The 22,950-nt window shown below is 43.1% G+C and overlaps 1 protein-coding gene across 1 annotated transcript in view; it reads right to left on the reverse strand.

Annotated features, from left to right (window-relative positions):
* COL27A1 (collagen type XXVII alpha 1 chain) overlaps positions 1 to 22,950 on the reverse strand; it is a 285,000-nt gene that overhangs the window by 79,368 nt on the left and 182,682 nt on the right. The window contains exons 29-37 of the mRNA XM_073639999.1: positions 22,528 to 22,581; positions 11,772 to 11,816; positions 11,627 to 11,671; positions 11,499 to 11,552; positions 10,951 to 11,004; positions 9,382 to 9,435; positions 6,193 to 6,246; positions 5,545 to 5,598; positions 4,021 to 4,128 (exon numbers count right to left, since the gene is read on the reverse strand). Of these exons, the coding sequence (XP_073496100.1) occupies positions 4,021 to 4,128; positions 5,545 to 5,598; positions 6,193 to 6,246; positions 9,382 to 9,435; positions 10,951 to 11,004; positions 11,499 to 11,552; positions 11,627 to 11,671; positions 11,772 to 11,816; positions 22,528 to 22,581 (522 nt within the window). The remainder of the gene's footprint in view (positions 1 to 4,020; positions 4,129 to 5,544; positions 5,599 to 6,192; positions 6,247 to 9,381; positions 9,436 to 10,950; positions 11,005 to 11,498; positions 11,553 to 11,626; positions 11,672 to 11,771; positions 11,817 to 22,527; positions 22,582 to 22,950) is intronic.

A 22,950-nucleotide genomic window follows, 5' to 3' on the forward strand; every position in this document is an offset into this window, starting at 1 on the left:
GGTAGAACTCCATGTCAAATATATCACTTTATCAATCATTTCTTCTATATACTTGTTTCATAAAACATCAATTTTCTACTCCGTTATCACAGATAGACTTTGCAAGATTTATAAAACACAGGGTCTAATGACTGATTATTCAGGTAAAACACACGATCTCTGAAATCAAGGGTCCGACAAGAGATCATGATGCCCTCAAATACAATCTCCGTCCCCCCATTCTTGCTTTGTACTAAACGTTCATTGATACGTAGTATAGTGCATGACTATCTCCGGCTGTCCTATAGGAAGTGAATGGAGCATCAGCATGCGTGACCATCACTACATTCAGCAGAGGACACAAGTTTCCTGTTCTAGGAATAGGTGGGTTCGCAGTGGTTGGACCCTCATCAAACTAGTAGTTATCACCCATCCTTTGGATAGGTTATAAAGGAGAATGCTGGCTACAACAAATTAACTCCTGCTTCTGAGGATTACAGGATTTTGAAGTTTTTTTCCCCATGCTCTGTCTTCAGGAGCACAATGCTTCCTCGGCTTCCCAGTTTTCCTGCTTGCCGGGGCGCAGTGCACTCCTGAACATTGACAGTTGAGGCCTGCAGCATGGCTGAGCTTTTGGCCCAAACTGTGCGCTCTCCGATGCACAAGCAGAGTTAGGTTTGCCTCGGCATCAAAGGAGTGCAGGGGCACTGAAGATGGCCAGATCCATCAATCTGGACAGTTTCAGAGCAGTGCATGCAAGCGCTAAAGCAAAGAGTTTGTAAGCACTGCGCTCTTTGCATAGGGAACTGGCCACTGATAAGAGACTGCAGCGGTGGTCGGTAACCTAGACAATGAACAGTAAACAGTAGAACTAAAAAATAACCTCATTCTCAAGAACAGAGGAGATTTGCAAAATTGCTTTGCAATTTTACCCGTTGAAGATGAGACACGTTGCAACCCCTTTAAGTGACAAGATCCTTTACAGAGCAGCTAACTGGCTATCCAACATTGCTGGAAGTCACAGTAATGCCACATACTAGTGCCCATACACAAGTGCCCAAAGAGGAGGCACAAAGGAGCAGTGGTCTCATAGTAGTTTGCAGACTTCTACTGATTAATGACTGTGCATTATCGTAGCTGCTGTCCTCAGATTGCACTGCACGGTCATCACCAGCCACAGTCATCAGTCTTGTTTGTTTGTTTGATGGTTACAGAACAATTAATATAAACCGCTACAGTTCTTAGAAAGCAGCTATAGTTTGTTTTGAGCCAAGCCATTGGTCGACGGTTGGACACAATGATACCACGATGCTAAAGCTTCCAGTCACTGCTAATGTAAGTATGCACAGAGAGCAAGGTGCGCGGCAGTCACACCCCTCACTGCACCCTCATTAGAACTTTTTGGACGAGATTTGCTTGTAAAGAGTGGGATTCCAAGAGGCAGACTCGGATTTCTCACACACTCTAGGATGACTTTCCTGGAATTGATACCCAATCTCTGGCTTGTCCTGAGACCAAAAAATCACTCTGCAGAGCTGCTGGAAGTGAGTGCTAGACTCCACGCCAGCTGGCTTCACATCGGACAGAGCAGACAGTTACTTAACTCTGTGGCTGCCATGTTTCCCCCAGTAATATGCAGAACACAATGCTATTTAGAGGCCTGAAGATAGACCAATGCGAATGCAAGGGGGATAGTGTGGAGCAATGTAATTACAGGAAGACCCTAAATAAAAAGTTTTGCCAAGTTTCCCATTTAAAGGGGTTGTCCCAAAATAGACACATAGGATTGGTGATATACGGTATCTATTTGCTGGTGACTAGGGATGAGCGGACCAGTGGATGTTTGGCTTCATTAAGTTCGGTTTGGGTATCAGAACTCTACCCGAACTTGAACCCAAAGCCCATAGAAGTCAATGGGGACCTGAATTTTGGTACTGTAAAAGTTCTCTCTCTCCCCCCATAACGCCAAACACTGAAATGAACTTCCAGAAGAAGTCAGCGTTCGGAGTTTAGCATCGGACACTAGGTGTTCATTGATCTTTATTGGTGACCCCACCAATCACTGCATGACCGTAGTGAGGAGTCTGAATGGACAGGTGGTCGGGCAGCCGCTCCATTAAATGTCCGTGAGGCTGACCAAGACATCAGGGCACATTTATGACCACTATTCAATTTAGTCTCCTCCTCAATGGATTAGTGGAGAGAAAAAGGTTTTGGGACCACTGGTCCAGTGATGGGAGGGAGATCATCAATCATGTGGGTAAGTGATATATGTCCATTGTGGGACATTCCCATTAACAGAAAAGCCTACATGATAGTGGTGGCATAGCTGGTAGGGTTCTGTGAAGGGCCAGGTAACTAATCCAAAAGGGTCATTCACTGGTTTGCCATGGAGCCTAATGTGGTCACCATCAGCCACAAGTTACTGGCCCATCTATAGGGACAAGTTGTCGTATTTGCAGAGCTACGTCTGAGTGAAGTCTTTCTGTATTTTCCATGTCTGCATTATATCACTGGGGTCTGTAAAATCTCTCCATTAACTCTAAAGGATGAAATGACTGCTTTGGTGAGGAAAGGTTACATCACGTCATACAGTGCATTAAAGGGAATGTCCATTCTTGAAGCCCCTTCCACCCCAGGTGCTCAATAGTAGTAGGATTTAGCTATTTGAGGACTGTGAAGGTTATGCAGGACTGTGTGAAGGATCCGAAAGCTGCTCCAAAGTGCAATTTAATGATCCAGCTGCTTGGCACAAACACCACATCATGGCTGCCAAATTTGGCCTTATAGGCTACACAAACGTGGAGAGGTTAAGTCAAATGACTGCCTTCTATTCTGGAGCAGCTTTCTTATCACCCTTTCCTGTTTATTTGTTATTTATTACTCCCTGGTACTGTTTTTAATTCATTAATAATCGATGACTACGTCATGACTATGCGCACATGTACTGGAACCCCACTGATTTTCCATCTGGATCTTCGTATGGAAAGCAGAAAAATGGAGGGGATCTGAACAAATCTCATCCACAGGCTGCAGAAATTTTCCATGTGGTGTAGACTGGATGACGATCTTCTCCATTGATTTAATGGGAAGGACAAAAATCTATAACAAAATCTAATAATTATATATTTTGATACGGATTACCTGGGGATAAAATGCACAAATCTAGCAAGTCTAAAATGGGTAAAAAAACCTCTACATAGTCCGCAAGTCAGTTTCCGCATAGACATTGCTAATGTACCCCATCATTTAGTATCAGTTCAGCTATAATGTGCACTAATGATAAGGGGTCAGTCGCGGTGACAGGTTCCCTTTAAATCTCCATACTCCAAAGCTCATACAAATAATCATCAGAAATTCAGCGATGATTCTGTTTTGTGTAAAGGACGAGTTTCCTCTGAATAAACATTTTTTTTTTTTTACAACTATGTCCTGGGCACTGAGCAGATTTAGATCATCCTGCATTCCTGCCAAGTAAAACTACTTTTAATTTGCAAGTTTACAGAGCTTAGGCGTGTGAATGGCTGTGTGCAATGGACAATGAGACGGACATAGGACTGTGCTTGACACCTACAGATGCTTTAGGGGGCGGTCGGGGAGGGCTACCCAGCTGCTCTGTTAGATTTTGTGCAGTATCAGTACAGCTGTGAAATGCCTGTGATGTCCAACTCAGATGTTGCTTGTCTGCCAGCAGTAGGACGCTTGATGAAACCATGTAATGTGGCACCTGGAAGGTCTGCTGTCGCTAATGTCATTAATAGCCATCCAGATTTATTACAGATAATTCTCTCCCACACAGAACACGTGGGTGGATTCATGAAATTTAAAGGAAAAGCATTGCGGCAGCTTAGTATTAATAATATTCAGGTTCTGACTCCACAGTAAATCATATACCACCAAAATCATATCACAGGACGTAGAGACAGGGCTGGATATATTTCTGGAAGCTGCCAGGTCACCTACACCACAGTGGTACGAAGAAGTGGCACGTCATCGGTATTTAGATACCTTGGATTTCCATCCATTATGGTAAGTACTCACTCGGACACCTGGGATCCCATTGAAACCGGGAGGGCCATCTTTTCCTATTAAACCGATGGTGCCTTTTTCTCCATTCTCCCCGTCAGGTCCTGGTTCGCCTTTTTCACCCTATTCCCACATATGAAAAATGCAGATTAGTATACATGTAAATTCCAGATCTTCACTTCCCAATTAAATTCCTACTTTTTAATTAAAATTGCATGCTGGTTTCTCTCTGACTCTATTTGCTATAATCTTGTAGCGATGTGACTGGGTAATGTGACATATACAACACTGACAGCCATGGATAGCCGGTAAGAGGATGTATGTATGTCTGCTGAGAATGAACGGATGACCTAAAGGATCCGTTAACTGTGGCTGACCATCTCCCGACTATGGAAGTAGGAGAGACAGCTCTGAAGTACAAACTGCGGCTAAAACACCAATCAGGCTAACATGAATGAAACACACAGATGTGACAAATGCAAATAGATGACTTTTTTTTTTCTCCCCCCAGATGCTCGATACTCAACACATTCCCATTCTCTATGGAACAAAGTGCACAAGTAGCCCTAAGAGCACAGAAGGGTTTCTTCACATCATGTCCCATTTACTAATTTGAAATGTATTCAATAGAGGATCTGTGGCAGAAATCTAAGATTGACGCATTGATTTCTGCCTCAGTTGTGCAGTTTGATGAGCCGCTGATCCACAAAAATTTTGCTCCATCTGGCTGGTCTTCTCTGCTTATGTAACATGCTACTTTTCCCATGCCATGGACTAAATTCTGAACTGATTTTGTTTCCGGTGCTTGTGAACGGGGTTACAGAAAACCTATTCCCATGGATTGACTAAGGATTCCTTGCAGAGTTGATTGGGATTTCCGTGTAGAATCTGTTTCAAAATTCTCATCAAATCGTAAATGTGTGAATGGAGCTTTAAGCTGTATTCAGAAGATAGACGTAAAACTCCATTGAAAAATGCACCATATTCTATCTGCAATGAATCGGTTTTGTGTACGAGTGCACTTTGTTTTTCACACCCCCGCTGTCGCGTCCTAGAACGAAGGCCTGCTGTGATCTTCTTGACACAGATTGACTGTCTGCATGGAAAATTGCTAATGTGAATTGTCCGGCTGACTTTAGTGGGTCAGTGTTTGGTCCGAGTGATGTGCGTGTGAAAATAATTTGTATACAATTGGCCCTAAATCACTTGTAAATATCTACAATAATATGTGAAACTTTATAAGTACCCCTAACGTCTGATCCCACTCAATATAATGTTATCGTACCCGACCATGTAACCCTCTATTACTCATAAGGCTTTGCTGGAGCAGACATAACATCTGCATGTGTGTGACATCTCCTGTATACTTCAGTAATGCAGCCTCCATCACAAGGGGATTGCACTTGCCAGCGCTTCCTCCTAATTACACATGGACAAGTCCTTGCTGGTGGATGTTTCTCCAAATGAAACCTTTGAGCGAATGCACCTGGTCTTCAGGAACAACAAAACCAATCCTCAATCCATAACAGGGTCACTCACCTTCAGTCCGTCAGGGCCCATTAACCCGCTGTCGCCTTCTAGGCCTGGTTCCCCCTGCAGATACAGATCGTATCATCAGAAAGGAGACATACTAGTAATGACTGAATGTAGGATTGTCATTCCTATGGGACTGTGAATCGTTCTGGTCTTTAGCTAGCATTAAGCAAATACAAAATCCAAGCCTGTGCTCAGTATTAATAATAACCAAAAACTTCTGCTTCATTGGGCCTCCCTGCGGGGGGCACTATAGGACTAGCAAAGAAGGTTATTCACCCGGACATATTGCTTGCCTGACAGTAATAAACAAAAGAGTTGCATGTCATCGGTCTAAGGCTATGTGCACATGTTGGAGTATTTGCAGCAGATTTTTCTACAGCAAAAAACAGGAGTGCTGGCAGTAAACACACAGCGTAAAATATGTGCATTTTTTCGTGCATTTTTATATGCATTTTTCCCCATTCATTTGAATAGGTGCAAAAATGTTGAAAAAAATCGACATGCTGCGGATGTGAAAAAACGCTTTAAGGCTGTGTGCCCACGATGAGTTTTTAATGCGTTTCTGCAGCATTTTTGCAGCTGCGGAAACGCATTAAAAACGCATGGTAGAAGGGACATGTTTTTGATGTTTTAATAGTTTTTGATACTCACTCTCTGGCCTATGAGACCTTGTTCTCCTGGTATTCCCAGTGGACCAATATCTCCCTGATGGCAGAAATATAGACAAGATCAGTGCTAAAATAAACTCTCATATCTAAACATTGGTTCACAACTGTAGACAGAATTAACACCTCCAGAGCTGTACTGTGAATTTAAAGAGACACTAACTTTAACATGAGGTAGGCTAACAAAACACCTCTACATAGATGGTGTTTTTATGTTCTTTGCTTTGTCGGATTAGTGTCTCTTTAAGAAACAATAGAAGACTAGAAAATAGAGCTAGTTCCCATTCAGTTTTGGGAACAGCCGAAGCCCCTTTTTCAGGCACAGGTTTATATTTCATGCCTTTTTCAATTTTAAAGCCCAGGTCCAGAATTTTCTGTCTTCCTGTTTTTCTACTATAAATATTGCTCAGTTTGTTGCTTGCGAAGCTCTGACCCTTTGTTCAGAAAACAAATTACTGCTGTTAGACAACAGGGAACACGCTTGGGAAAGACATCTGGGTCCAAACAGGACTTAAGGTCCCATGTAAATGTGCAGGGCTCGGAGATGGAGGGGTCTTGAGCTATACACCCAGAGCTCGTCCTCTGTCCAGCTGAGATAAGAGCCGCGGCTGGCAGTCGCTGAGAGCTGTCAGCTACTGTGAGCCTCGCATTTCCGAATGGCAGGACAGCGCACATCAATGGGGTTTTGTTCCCAAAGAAAAGGACGGGAGGAGAGGACGGTTTAGGTTTCATCTCTGTCACAAAGGGGGAACAGTAGCTTCTGTCATAAGCCAGGGATGGCTTGCCAAAAACAATGAGGTTGGAGTGGTGGGGGGCTAACATAAAATGTAGAGATACAATAAGAAGTATGAAAGCGGCAAGATGTACCCTCCAAAATAAACAGGATGACATTAAAGCAAAAATGCCTCTGGGAGAAGAGCAAAACTAGATCTGACGGACACTCACAATGGTCTCAAGCTGCTCTGATCCCGGGATATTAGGCTGCCCCTTGTCTCCTCCAGCTGTAATAGAGGCTCCGGGCAAAATGCAGAATTTACACTGTGTGGGCAGATTTAACTCAGTCCTACCTGGCTGCAGAAAACTGTATGGCCCAAAATCTGGCCACATTCATTGATCTCAGTCTACAGCTCCTATGAAAACCTGTGTGTCTCCACGGTAACAGACCACAAACTAACATTGTGTAGTCAGATCCTACAGTCCTGTGTTACCATGTACCATCTTGTCTCTTACTTCTCACTAACCCACCCAATGTACGTTACCAAGAAGTAGAGAGGACATGGCAGGGAGCATTGCTTCAAGATCAGAAGAAAAAATGGTAAAAATCCTTTGACAACGGTATTACAGAGGTCTGCACATTAGCTATGTACTCAAAACTGTAGGATACTTTTAGTAAACATTATTAGAAAAGCTCTTTCATTTATACTCGTTTTTCAATGCATTGGAGCAATAGAAACAAAAAGTGGATAGCAAAAGTGCCCGAAGCTGTTAATAGAGTGACAGATATATGGATGGATGGTGGTGGTCATCTCTGAACGGATGTTTTCAGCATCCCAGAAAATGACCTGATGAGTGCGGTGGTTAAGATGAATGTTACAGGGGACATGGCGTTGCACACCAATTACTCTGAAATCAAAATCTACACGTCTTCATTGCATTATTTAACTGTGGCCTAAATAAGTACGCCAATTTGAGAAGAGCAAACATGGAAGCAGTCTGATGAACATTCACCATCTGCACCTTTATGAGCAAATGAATGAATACATATAAGTATATTATAAATATTATACTCATCATTAAAATTGCAATACCAAGAAAGAATATTTGTGGAATTATGGAAATCACAGGACGCATAGACAAGTTACTGATCTGCAAATGATCAAAAATAGAAACAACAATTTCAAAACATCCCGATTTCTGACCAAGGAAGTCCCAGATGTGCTAGGTAGGACAAGTCTGGAGACGCTGCAGACCTCGGTAGCACGTTTAGGCCACGCAGGCTGCTCACAGTAACACAATCAACATGTGGCATTGAGTTGTTGTGGTGAAAAACAGCTCCTAGGACACTTTGGAGAAATAGCCGCACCACTGGTTCCACAACCACATTAATGTATTCCCAAGCTTTTAGTGTACCTGAAATAAAGATCAGAGGGGTCCGGCTGCCGTACATTATATCATCCCCACACAATAATCCCGGGAGTAGAACTGGTATGACGTTCCCTCGTGAAGCTCTCTACATGGCGTGGCTCGTAGCCTAATGTCGTGAAAATGCCTTTTGATGGATTGTGTAGACGCCGTCTGATCCCTTGGGCTCAGTATGTGACGTCCAATTTCACTTGCAGAACAGAATGGATCAATAGTAGAACCATTGGTAAGGCCATCCTCCAAATTAAACACAACAAATCCTGGGATTTCCTTAGAGGGGTATTCCCATCTCCAAGATCCTATCCCAATATGAAGTAGCTGTAATATTAATAATGTTAGCAAATACCTCCAATTAGAAATGTAGTACAGTTCTTCAGATTTGCCATGTCGCTTACCTCATGTAGGGCATTTGCAGTAGCTTATGTATCCATGGCTATGACCACTCATATAGTGAGAGTTAGACAGCGCTTAGTGGTCGTAACCTTGGATACCTAAGCTACTGCAATGCGTTACATGAGGTAAGTGACACAGCAAATCAGAAGAACTATACTACATTTCTAATTGTAAGTATTTGCTAATATTATTACACCTACTACATATTGGGATAGGATCTTGGAGATGGGAATACCCCTTTAATTCCACAGCTTTCCTTCTTAGTGTTGCACATACACACAAATATATCTCAGGCTGAACTTATCCATGGGACTCCATTTACCGGATAGAGACCAAAAGAGTTTCCTCAGTATACTTTTATTTTGCAATAAATGGATGGAAAGGAACATCATGGCATATGTCACTATTCTCCATACAAAGGCATTGAATAATAATAAAAAAAAAAAAAAAAAAAACCACAACAAAAACACACAAATAATGGGGCAGTTCACATTTTGTTTTTTTCACAAGAGGAGTCTTTGGGTGACGTATGCCGCTGTACGGGAGGATACAGTGGGCTACCTCACAATGTATATATCTAGATGTGATGTAACAAATGTCACACATTTCACAATAGTTATCCACAGAGGTCGTCACCTACCTTCATCCCTAGTTCACCTGGAGGCCCTGGTTCTCCCTTTGCCCCTGGAGGTCCCTAAAATGAAAAAAAAAAAAAACACAAAAAAAACCATGCTACTATTAATTGTATATTTCAATAGACTCTAACATAAAGGCTGACACATATTGTGTAATATTTTATGGTAAAACTAGAAAGAGAGAGGCCTGAGAATGTAGGTAATGTAATATCACATTGCTAAGACTCTGTGCACACTGTATTCACGTTTTTTCCATCAGGATGAGTTGCATAGGTCGTCCATTGGTCACAATGTAAAAAAAAAAACACTGGAAGCCAGAGAGTATTTTTGTGGTATTACACTGTATAGAAACGTACAGCCTGCTTTACCACAATCCTCAGGTCGGGGTTATCACATAGAAATCTTCACTTTCCCAAAGAGAACAGATCTGGGCTGTACCTGACCTTCACCCAAACATGAGGCCATTGCTACCCAGCTCATTCATGGGCTCTCATGTTAGGTCTATGCTTCTGCTACAGCGGAAGTTCATGCAAGTTGTACCAAAGCCAATCCTCTGAGCCAGAATCTAATTCCTGACCCCAAATTGCCTTTTTGGGCCGAAATTCCACAGTGTAATGAGTTTATAATGATTTTAACATTTGTTTTATAAGTTCAGATTATTTTGGATAAACTGAAGAATGTAGAAACTAAGCTCCCGATTACCAAGCCGACCATGTGTAGAAGGCTATGTAGATGGGATGGATTTTGGATATCTTACCCTCCGTGTAAAGTGGTTACCTGCCTGTGATAAAGGGGACTATGGCACCAGAGATTGTGACTGGGAAACATTTATCGAAACTAAAGTGCACTACTAACAATGGTGTCAGCAAATATTCCAGGACCCTCCGAATACAAAAATGTTTAATTGAACCCACAGTTAATAGACTAATAAATAACATAAATCACACAAATTTACAAAATTAAAGGGATATTCTCATTTTGTAATTTTCCTCCAAAGAAAGAGGGGTGCATAAGGGCCGAGTTCTCGAGATATATGCAAGTCTGCTAAGTGGGATCTTCGTGCACTATACTTTTATGCCCTACCCTGTGGATATGCTATAAATGTATAAAATGAGAATACACCTTAAAAAGGGATTGTGCAAGTAGTGGATAACCCCTTTTAAAATACCCCCGAGTAAAATAAAACAAACCCTTATACTTACCACCCACGCTGGCTCCATTCCTGAGCTGTCAGAACCAGATCTCCTAGAGCTTGCGTGACTTTGTTATGTCACGTGAGCGCTGCAGTCAATCAGTGACCGCTAATGGGCTGGAGCGCTCACTCATCACCCCCCAGGAGGGCAGAATTTCATCTGAAGTAAGCGTGAACAAAGCAGTCATAAGTGGCCACTGATTGTTATATCTCCAGAGTGCTGCAGCCAATGTCACACGAGCACCTGGAGACCAGGCACAGACGACGCTGGTGCAGTAGGTGACAAAGGTTGTTTTTTTTTTATTTTTCTAGGGAGACTACAACACTTATGTAGTGGACAACCCTTTTAAAGACAATACATTAAATTAATCTTTCAGCATACCTTATGTCCAATTTCCCCTATAGCCCCTATAGGTCCTTGTGGTCCTGGAGGTCCCTGCAAAAACAGAAGAGTTGAGTTTCACAATTACTTTTGGCAAATGGTGTATGAATGTCAAAGGAAGAAGAAACTGAAAATGACAACAATAGAGGAATTAGCTTTAAATGTACAACAATCCAATGAACCCGAATAGTTAGGGGCTCTTGTAATGTGTAACGAGGTGACCTCCACATACTAACTATAACCTGGTCAGGACTTGACTAGTGAGATGAAGTATTGACAATATAAAGGAAAAAAATGGCTGCTGGAAGGAGGTGGATCAGGACAAGATACATACATATATAACTGTTATATGCAACTTGTGCGACACAGTACGTGGCGACCCAAAGCCTAAGAGGACACTTAAAAGTCTTCTAGAGAACATAAAAGACATTTACCAGATCTGCATTGGCGTAATGTGTTGCACTAAGCTAATATTATATTATACAGGTCTGATATTTGCCATCAAACATGGTACGTGGAAGCCAAAAAATACCAAGCCTGATCCTTACCGGGTTCCCTGGGATTCCCTTTTCCCCCGGTGAGCCGGAGGGTCCTGGAATTCCCTGTAATAATAGTATATATGAAAAACACTGACTGAGAAAAAGATCACAACTGACATCGCCGTGTGGTCACTTACTGGAAAACCACGTGGCCCGACAACTCCTCGTTCCCCGATCTTTCCCTGAATGTATAAACATCTTACTGTGAGAGTCTCATATTCAATGATATTGTGCCCTACGTTCGTTTGTAACTTCCAAAATAGTTTTATATGGGTTACGTACCTGAGGCCCAACTAGTCCTTCTTTACCCTGCACTCCTTGAGGTCCCTATAAACAGGTTTTGTAAGAGGTGAATAATATGTCAGACATCAACAAGGCAAAAAGTTTAGGCTACAGATAATAATATATATCTCTCTATCTAAATCGCATCAATATTTGGTGACCACCATTTGCCTCATTTCTTCTAGATACACTTGCACACAATTTTTGAAGGAACTTGGCAGAAGGTTGTTCCAAGCATCTTGGAGAACTGACCCCAGATCTCCTGTGGATGTCACTTGTGCAAATCCTTCTGTCTCTTCCTGTGATCCCAGAAAGACTAAATTATGTGAGATTAGTGCTCTGTGGGGTCGGATCATCACTTCCAGGACTACTTGTTCTTCTCTAAGCTGAGGAAAGTTATTAAAGACATTGGCTGGATGTTTGGGGTCATTGTCCTGCTGCAGAATAAATTTGGAGTCAGATGCCTCCTTGATGGTATTATATGATGGGTAAGTACACTGCTCAAAAAAATAAAGGGAACACTTAAACAGCAGAATATAACACCAACTAAATCAAACTTCTGTGAAATCAAACTGTCCACTTAGGAAGCAACACTGATTGACAATCAATTTCACATGCTGTTGTGCAAATGGAATAGACAATAGATGGAAATTATTGGCTCAGGTAGTGCAGCTCATCCAGGATGGCACATCAATGCGACCTGTGGCAAGAAGGTTTGCTGTGTCTGTCAGTGTAGTGTCCAGAGGCTGGAGGCGCTACCAGGAGACAGGCCAGTACACCAGGAGACGTGGAGGGGGCCGTAGGAGGGCAACAACCCAGCAGCAGGACCGCTACCTCCGCCTTTGTGCACGGAGGAACAGGAGGAGCACTGCCAGAGCCCTGCAAAATGACCTCCAGCAGGCCACAAATGTGCATGTGTCTGCACAAATGGTTAGAAACCGACTCCATGAGGGTGGTATGAGGGCCCGACGTCCACAGATGGGGGTTGTGCTCAAAGCCCAACACCGTGCAGGACGCTTGGAATTTGCCACAGAACAACAGGATTGGCAAAGTCGCCACTGGCGCCCTGTGCTCTTCACAGATGAAAGCAGGTTCACACTGAGCACATGTGACAGACGTGACAGAGTCTGGAGACGCCGTGGAGAGCGATCTGCTGCCTGCAACATCCTTCAGCATGACCGGTTTGGCAGTGGGTCAGTAATGGTGTTGGGGGGCATTTCTTTGGAGGGCCGCACAGCCCTCCATGTGCTCGCCAGAGGAAGCCTGACTGCCATTAGGTACCAAGATGAGATCCTCAGACCCCTTGTGAGACCATATGCTGGTGCGGTTGGCCCTGGGTTCCTCCTAATGCAGAAAAATGCCAGACCTCATGTGGCTGAAGTGTGTCAGCAGTTCCTGCAAGATGAAGGCATTGAAGCTATGGACTGGCCCGCCCGTTCCCCAGACCTGAATCCGATTGAGCACATCTGGGACATCATGTCTCGCTCCATCCACCAACGTCACGTTGCCCCACAGACTGTCCAGGAGTTGGAGGATGCTTTAGTCGAGGTCTGGGAGGAGATCCCACAGGAGACCATCCGCAACCTCATCAGGAGCATGCCCAGGCGTTGTAGGGAGGTCATTCAGGCACGTGGAGGCCACACACAATACTGAGCCTCATTTTGACTTATTTTAAGGACATTACATCAAAGTTGGATCAGCCTGTAGTGTGCTTTTCCACTTTAATTTTGGGGGTGACTCCAAATCCAGGCCTCCATTGGTTAATAAATTTGATTTCCATTGATGATTTTTGTGTGATTTTGTTGTCAGCACATTCAACTTTGTACAGAACAAAGTTTTCAAAGAGAATATTTCATTCATTCAGATCTAGGATGTGTTATTTGAGTGTTCCCTTTATTTTTTTGAGCAGTCTATATTACTGTTTTTCTCAGCATTTAGAACACCATTAATCCTGACCACTGACTCAGTATTGTGCCGCTCTCCAGACTTTCGGTGAACAAACTACCTTCTGTTGCAGCCAAATATTTCACATTTTCACTCAGCAGTCCCCAGAGCACCTGCTGCCATTTTTCTCTACCCCAGTTCCTATCTTTTTGGGAATAGTTAAGTAGCTTGGCCTTGTTTGCATGTTAAAGGTATAGTGGTTTGGCCATAATTCTGTAATGTAGACCACTTATGACCAGACTTCTGCGAACAGTAGATGTAGGTGGCTCCCACTGATTTCTGCCAGTTCTGAGCTGATGGCACAGCTGGACATCTTCCAATTTTGAAGGGAACTAAGCCTGATGTGTTTTTCATTTGCTGGACTATGTTTCCTTGACCGACTACTGCATCTACTGTCCTCGCCATTCCCGTTTCTTATTGCTTGAACAGCACATCTAGAAGCCCCAGTCTGATTTGAAATATTTACCTGGAAGAGACCTTGCTGATGCAGTGCAACTACCTGGTGGTCTTGTAGCTATGCTTAGTCTTGCCGTGCTGTATAACCTGTGGCATAAAAAAAGATCAAAGAGTCCTGGAAGTGATGATATGGCCCCTACAGAGCACTGATCTTTTTAGAGTTCTTTCAAAAGCTGTGTGCAAGTGTACCTAGAAGAAATGATGCTGCTTTGAAGGCAAAGTGTGTTCACACTAAAAATTGATATGATTTTGATTTCTCTTTTGTTAATTCACTTTTCACACTGTTAATTGACAAAATAAACTATTAAACACTTCTATGTATGAAGCTTCTTTCCACACTTGCGTAAAACCTTTGCAGAGTGCTGTATAACATTGAAATTGTAACACCAAGAAGTGAAAGTCATGCAATTATGAAAATCACTGGATCCATAGATAATGTTAATGATATGAAATTGATGAAAAAATGGAAACAAAAGTATCAAAACATTTTGATTTATTCAGGATAAAGTATGAGCGCCACCTGACAATGTCTTTGCTAGTAAATACTCGCACTTCCCATGAAATAATTATGGATCACCTTTTCCCCTATGTTGCACTGTTCCTCTGTTATTTCTTCTAGAAATTCATGAATAATTTGACGAGTGGGCGCTGAGAATTGGAGGCTTGTCCCTGACACCAATCAGTGCTAACTTGATAGGGCCAAACCCCTTTTGATAAGGAGAATTATTTTACCTAGTTGTAAAGTTATATTTACATTTCCAGGAGGAGTAACAGAAGAACATCACAGCGCAGAATTAGGAGTAAAGATGGTCCAGAATAGTTATTTTATAGGGAGTAAAAACAATTACTGAAACAGACATGTCAGATGTGCAGAAAGCTCCTTTTTGATGAATGTTTCCCAGTGGCTAAAAATATTAGTAAAAGGGTTCAGATTGGTTAAAAACTAGTAATATTTTCCTTCATTAATCTCTTGAGGTCACTATTGGTTATGTGGACCAGAAAGTAGTGACGAGCAGGGACCGATTATGCGTCTGAACTGGAGCTGCGGGGGATCAGTGAAATCTGAAGGGTCCTTAGCATGGACTGGTCAACATTACAATTGGCTATTGCTTCTTGATACTGGAGGGCAAATAGGTGGAACAGCAGTCAGCGTGTGTTCTGGGGGTCGGGGACGACTATTACAGTGGATAAAGGGCATTACTCCATCCGCCTGGAGGCATCATGGTGTCATACAGACTGTCTGCGGGCGGCTTAGCGATTCAATGACAAAGAACAACACCTCTGTGGGAACAGGAAGCAGGGAGACCCTCGCCGCGTCCTCTGTACACAAGACCCCTCCCAAACAAGGGTATGCAAGATCTGCTCTGTCACGGATAATGCAATTCTGCAACATCCCACCGGGCTTGAAATTTAGATTTACTGCCGCACGTGGGAAAGGTGCTGTACTTTTACCATTACTATGTCTGACTACTGCCTGTACTTATAAATCAACCCCAGCCGTCCAGGCCGCGCAGCTTTCATCTAGCAGGTGCCATTCACCGTGGGCATTCTGGGCCGGTCAGGAGCAGCGCAGATCACAGGGCAGAACTCTTCTACAGTTCTCAATTCATTCAAGGAGCCAGGGAGAAACACAAAACGTTTTCACTGTCAAACACATTTAATGTTTCTTTGATTTATGAGAAATCCTAACCATTTGGAAAGGGAGAGGGGGTCGGTGAACCCATTACTAGAATAACTGCTGTGTTACAGGAGGAGCCTCCGCTAAAAGCATCAAAGCCTAATTCTAGTTGCCACCTGGCAAGATTTCAGACAGGGGGCAAGGCATAATGGGAGCTGGGTTTAGAAACAGACTGGCACCTAATAAGCCAACATATAAGATAAATGCGCTGACATTCCTATTAATGATAGAGTTAGGCACCCATCTTTCAAAATTTAATATGGGAGTGGGGGTATCTACAGTTATAAGCAGCCAATAGCTGCAGACCACGCGGCTGCGTTGGAGCACACGAGTCAGGTGGGGGGGAGGGGAGAGGGCGATGCCAAATGTCACTATGACTCGTCTGGTGTCACAATTTCAATATCCTTAGGGTGCAAATACAGTTGAATACAGGCATCATGTATGTTATGGAGTTATGCTGGTCCATCTTTCCTGGCCTCCTGACGAACCTCATCCTGGAGGGGAAAAGCGTCGGGGCCATGATTATGGACACCTATGAAGGGAAGAACATCTATTTCTCCAATTGTTTTACAAAGCAGTTTCGTCAACTCCATGTAGTCATAGCCACCTGCAAATTCTGTATATGCGTCCAATACCATAGTATCTTAACAGGCTACATTTCCACACATGTATGACGCCGCGTTTCACACAGTTTATCGAGTTATTTTGATTTGGATACGCTGTTATATTTGTGCGGCTGGTTATTTATCTTTTTTTTTTTTGTGGCGTGCACGAATTTTGGACACTATCAATTTAACATCTTTTACTTGTACCCATGTGACGCTTCTATTGCCACATAAGGAGACTACTGCTTTTCTGTGTCTTATAGACTACCATGTTTGTGTTTCTTGTGGTAGAATCTGTGCTCCAAGGGTAAAGCACCTATCTAGGGTCATCATAGGGGTTCTCAGGGATAGATGACGAGGAGTGGGGGCGACTTCACTTGCATTGCCTATTAGGGTGTCAACCTCAATGAATAGGGAGGGCTCATGACCTAGGGTCTGTAGTGGTTGTTTTGCCACATTTCCCCCCTTTTTATGTACCCTTATTGGATTGTGATTATATATATATATATATATATATATATATATATATATATATATATATATATATATATATATATATATATATATACACACACACACACACACAGTACAGACCAAAAGTTTGGACACACCTTCTCATTTAAAGATTTTTCTGTATTTTCATGACTTTGAAAATTGTACATTCACACTGAAGGCATCAAAACTATGAATTAACACATGTGGAATTATATACTTAATAAAAAAGTGTGAAACAACTGAAAATATGTCTTATATTCTAGGTTCTTCAAAGTAGCCACCTTTTGCTTTGATGACTGCTTTGCACACTCTTGGCATTCTCTTGATGAGCTTCAAGAGGTAGTCACCGGAAATGGTCTTCCAACAATCTTGAAGGAGTTCCTAGAGATGCTTAGCACTTGTTGGCCCTTTTGCTTTCACTCTGCGGTCCAGCTCACCCCAAACCATCTCGATTGGGTTCAGGTCTGGTGACTGTGGAGGCCAGGTCATCTGGCGTAGCACCCCATCACTCTCCTTCTTGGTCAAATAGCCCTTACACAGCCTGGAGGTGTGTTTGGGGTCATTGTCCTGTTGAAAAATAAATGATGGTCCAACTAAACGCAAACCGGATGGAATAGCATGCCGCTGCAAGATGCTGTGGTAGCCATGCTGGTTCAGTATGCCTTCAATTTTGAATAAATCCCCAACAGTGTCACCAGCAAAGCACCCACACACCATCACACCTCCTCCTCCATGCTTCACGGTGGGAACCAGGCGTGTAGAGTCCATCCGTTCACTTTTTCTGCGTCGCACAAAGACACGGTGGTTGGAACCAAAGATCTCAAATTTGGACTCATCAGACCAAAGCTCAGATTTCCACTGGTCTAATGTCCATTCCTTGTGTTCTTTAGCCCATACAAGTCTCTTCTGCTTGTTGCCTGTACTTAGCAGTGGTTTCCTAGCAGCTATTTTACCATGAAAGCCTGCTGCACAAAGTCTCCTCTTAACAGTTGTTGTAGAGATGTGTCTGCTGCTAGAACTCTGTGTGGCATTGACCTGGTTTCTAATCTGAGCTGCTGCTAACCTGCGATTTCTGAGGCTGGTGACTCGGATAAACTTATCCTCAGAAGCAGAGGTGACTCTTGGTCTTCCTTTCCTGGGTTGGTCCTCATGTGAGCCAGTTTCTTTGTAGCGCTTGATGTTTTTTGCAACTGCACTTGGGGACACTTTCAAAGTTTTCCCAATTTTTCGGACTGACTGACCTTCATTTCTTAAAGTAATGACGGCCACTCGTTTTTCTTTACTTAGCTGCTTTTTTCTTGCCATAATACAAATTCTAATAATATCAACAATCTCAAGGTTACAAGTCCATCTCCAGAGATCTTGTTCCTTTGTCCACGGTGTGCAACATAATGAAGTTTACAACCCATGTCACTGTAGCTAATCTCCCTGGACGTGGACGGCAGAGAAAAATTTATGAAAGGTTGCAACACAGGATAGTCCGGATGGTGGATAAGCCGCCCCAATCAAGTTCCAAAGAAATTCAAGCTGTCCTGCAGGCTCAGGGTGTTACAACTCTCCTGTTAGTTTTTTTTAGTTTGCTGGTCACATGACCAGTTTTGCCTATTTAATCCGGCTCCGCCCTCCTGGCATTGCTGGACTTCATTTGTATTTACTACTGTTGAGCTAGCTTGGTGCTCTGTTGCCGTTCTCTGTTAGTTTTGCTAGGTCTTCTGACCTCCTTACTTTTTGTTGTGTGTTTGTCTTTGACTGCTACGATTTCTGCTAGGAGGTGTCCAACTTTTCCCAGTCCCTAGTTCTTGTAGGGATTCCTCCCTCACATCTATAGGTCTTCGTACAGACTAGCCTAGGACTTTAGCGGGTCTGATCGCAGGATCAGGTTCCCCGTTACATCGTAGGGATCTAGTTTAGTTCTATTGTAGGGACAGATCTCCTGTCTTTCCTTAGTCTCTGTAGCAGATCATAACACAGGGAGCATCAGTGTCAGAGCAAACTGTCCGTTGACATTTGAATGAAATGAATCACTATGGCAGGAGACCCAGTGCTGACACAGAGATAAAAAAGCTAGACAGCAGTTTGCCAAAATGTACGCAAGACAAAATCCTTCTGGGAAAAAGTCTTGTGTACAGATGAGATCAAAATGGAGCTTTTTGGTAAAGCACATCATTCTAGTGTTTTCCGAAAAAGGAATGAGGCCTACAAAGAAAAGAACAAAGTACCTACAGTCAAATCTGTTGGAGGCTGTTTTGCTGCCTCTGACACTGGGTACTTTGACTGTTTACAAAGCATCAAGAAATATGAAGATTACCAAAGGATTTTGGGTCGCAATGTAGTGCCCAATGTCAGAAAGCTAGTTTCCAGCAGGACAATGACCCCAAACATACGTCAAGAAGCACACAGAAATGGATGGAAACAAAGCACTGGAGAGTTCTGAAGTGGCCAGCAATGAGTCTGGATCTAAATCCCATTGAACACTTGTGCAAAGATCTTAAAAATTGCTGTTGGGAGAAGACGTCTTCAAATATGAGAGACCTGGAGCAGTTTACAAAAGAAGAGTGGTCCAAAATTCCAGTTGAGAGATGTAAGAGGCTTGTTGATAGTTATAGGAAGCGATTGATTGCACGTATTTATTCCAAAGGGTGTGCAACCAAACATTAAGTTGAGGGTGCCAACAATTTTGTCTGGCCCAATTTTGGGGTTGTGTGTGAAATGATGTCCAATTTGCCTTTTTTTTCTCTGTTTTTTTGTGTTGTTACAATACACACAAAGGAAATAAACATGTGTATAACAAAACGTGTAATTGCAATAATTTTCTGGGTGTCAACACTTTTGGCCATGACTGTGTATAATTTTTTTTCCCTCACTCCGCTACTTTTAATGTATACCCATCAAAGTATTCGTCTTTTAATAATAAGGGTTTCTTCACTTGTTAGACTGAATTTTCTGTGGGGTATCATACTGAGTGTGCGTGGGGGGGGGGGGTGGAAAGAGGAGGGGGTTGTGTGGGCCTTGATATTGTGTGTGGGGGGCAGTGGGGGCATCATACTGTGTGGGAGAGCTGTGTGAGCATAAAACTGTGTGTACCAAACGGAAGAAAAAAAAAAGTACATTTATGGGTGATAACTTATTGGTCACTGAGGGTCCAACTGCTGGGACCAGCCCGATCTGCAGAAGGGAGCGGTAGTGCACATGCTCGACCACCGCTCAATTCATTCCCTATGGGGCTGCTAGGTGCCACGCTTTACCTATTCCAGCAGTTACATAGAGAATAAATGGAGCGGTGATCGGGCATCTGATCAGGTTCCAGTTTGTAGCGAGGGATAAAAATTTCCCATTCTGCTGATTGCTGTGGGTCCAAGATGTCGGACCCTCATTGATCAGTAAGTTATCACCTATCTTGTGGGTAGGTGATAACTTGCTTTCACCTGACAACAAATCTGCCTACTGCAGCATGCATAGCAGTACTTGTGGGTCCATAGTACAGGCCTATAGGACACTACAGGTGTTTCTATACATGTTCTACGTCTCAACGCTTAGTGGTATCATGAAAATTTTTACATGTTCAATCATTGGACTCTCCACATTCCCTCTTGATGGTGTAAGGAAGAAAATCAGACCAACAATGTAAATGGAGGAGCCTAATAGTCAATATCCAGATACAGAAATCCGTGTGGCAGGATCCTTACACTGAAAAGTTGTGTTAGGTGTCCCGTTACCGGCAGCAATGGCGATTATTGCACCGTCTAAACGGCCTTAACATAAGATTTGCAAACCATTTTTTCTAAGATCAGCCCGCGATCACCTGGCGAATGAGCAAAAGGAGTGCTTGTAGGGTGATCAGATAGATTATGCCAGCAAATAAATTATTTTTGGCAGCTATAAATGGGGGATGAGCTGCCGAGAACACGATGCTGTATGGGGACAGAATGATTGTATTAAAGAAGGGTCCCTGTGAACAGGCCAGTAAATGAGCGCTGATCCATTTCACAGTTGTGGACGTGTCCTACACAAAGTGCCATTGTCTGATTAATGCGGACATATAAATCTGCGTAAAGCCATGCTCCTGTGGCAAGAGGAGTTGTAACACCAAGTTTTTCCAATATTTTCAGGAGGAAATGCACAATGCAAAGCTGTATGAAAATATGCTCCAAAATTGTTAGTTATACTGAAAAACAGACATGTCAGAAGGTCGGACAAGTCCTCTATGTGTCTGTAGGAGACAAGTTATGCTAATCCAGGAATCTATTCCAATTTCCATATCTGAATTTCTCCTTAAAGGGTTTGTCCCATCACAGATAGCTGATAGGGATGATCAGCTAATCAGGGTCACACTCTTGGAACTCCTGGAAAACCTCTGACTTTAAGGGCGGAAGCCATGGCCAGCCAGGTGTACAATATCACACGACGGGCATTAAAATAAATGTCCGTCTTTGTAATATAAGGACTACTCCAGTCCGGAAGAAAAGAAGCTGCTCCAACAGAGAGACTCTCCATTCTGGCTCATAGTAAGGGGTCCCGAAACCCTCTATGACATCTATATCCCATTAAAGGGGTCCCATTAAGGCATATTTTCATAAAGCAACCACTTAAAATATGGGAACAATTGACTTTTGCCTTATGGATGGATTTAAGTCTTTTTTTCAGCCATACTATTTGACTACCTATGTTATTTATAGTCCTTTCCACAAGCCCTGATCAGCTGGAAGGGCGGCCACTTTGGTAATGTGTGCCCTTGTCTCTCTAAATTCCTAGGTAATCTGAAGAGATGAGGACTAATTTGACAGCGGAGTTGATTTGTGGACGCATTACAATCTGGTGTGTAAAACACCAGACATGCACAGGAGATGTCACACATATGGCATTGTGAATTTCCGCTGCAGACTTGACTGAATAGTGAAGCAGGGAAGCGACAGGAGAAGGAGCCTCCGTGCTGTGTGCACAAACATCCCGATGTACGGCTCAGTAATCAGATGTATATCCAAGTCAGCTCGTTCTGATCTTCAGTAGATGCTCGGAGGCCAGAACTGAATTATGCAACGCAATCAAAACATAATATTACTGTCACGTCCCGACTTCTGCTCGTGGCTCGGCCAGAAAAAGCACACAGTCGCCTCGTATCTGCCAGCTGAGTGTTTATCCCCCGTACGGTCCTAGCCGGCGGCTCGGTCCCATAAATGGAAAAGCTTTCTTTATTCCATTTTTTTTTTCTTTTAAAAGGCGACTGAAATAAACATTCAGCCCTATTTCTACTGGCAGGGATCTGCAGTCCTGTGAACAGGTCCTTGTTCTAAATGGCAGGCTTGAATATTAGTTACGAGACTCATCATGGTGGTATAATCTGTGTAGCTGGCATAGAGTACTACACCTCTCACCATCTTCACCAGTCAGCTGGCTGAGCATGTTGGGAGGCGCAGTATAACAGCCAAAGATGCACATATTAAGTAGGATAAGAAGCGCAAAAAAAGTGTTTTAATGTATATGACAAAAGCTGTATACATTATGTGTGTATATATTGGATTCCCCAATCAGCAGACCCGACACGTGTTAGGGAATAGGTGACACCTGAAAGGGCACTTACCTTGGTACCTGGTAGTCCAGATCCTCCCGTTGGTCCATCAGGGCCTCTGGCACCCTGAAAAAGAGGAGAGATGAGATGTAATATGTAAAGTGACCAGCAGGTGTCTCCCATGTTCCACTTACAGCTTCTTTACATAGGGCCCAAGTCAAAAGCCCCCTTGTCCTGCAATCCTCCCACTTGTAGCCCAGGCGCTTAACCCTCCTCCCCCATTCCTTTCCCCTCAGCCTGCTTGCAGAGGGGCGAAGAAGAAAAAAAAAACTGCTTTCAGGAAAACAAACAGCTGTGTCCTTTTACTCTTATCCAGGGGCCGGCCCCTGATCACAGATTTCTCACTAAGCCAGGCTGCAAATTTCTCCAGATCAGCATCACATAGAGAGGACACTGAAAAGAAGGGAGCAAATATTAAATTAATTAATAAACTAA

Source organism: Phyllobates terribilis, unplaced genomic scaffold, assembly GCF_046119375.1.
Source record: "Phyllobates terribilis strain yellow unplaced genomic scaffold, ASM4611937v1 Scaffold_7__3_contigs__length_470593459, whole genome shotgun sequence".
NCBI classification, from domain to species: domain Eukaryota; kingdom Metazoa; phylum Chordata; class Amphibia; order Anura; family Dendrobatidae; genus Phyllobates; species Phyllobates terribilis.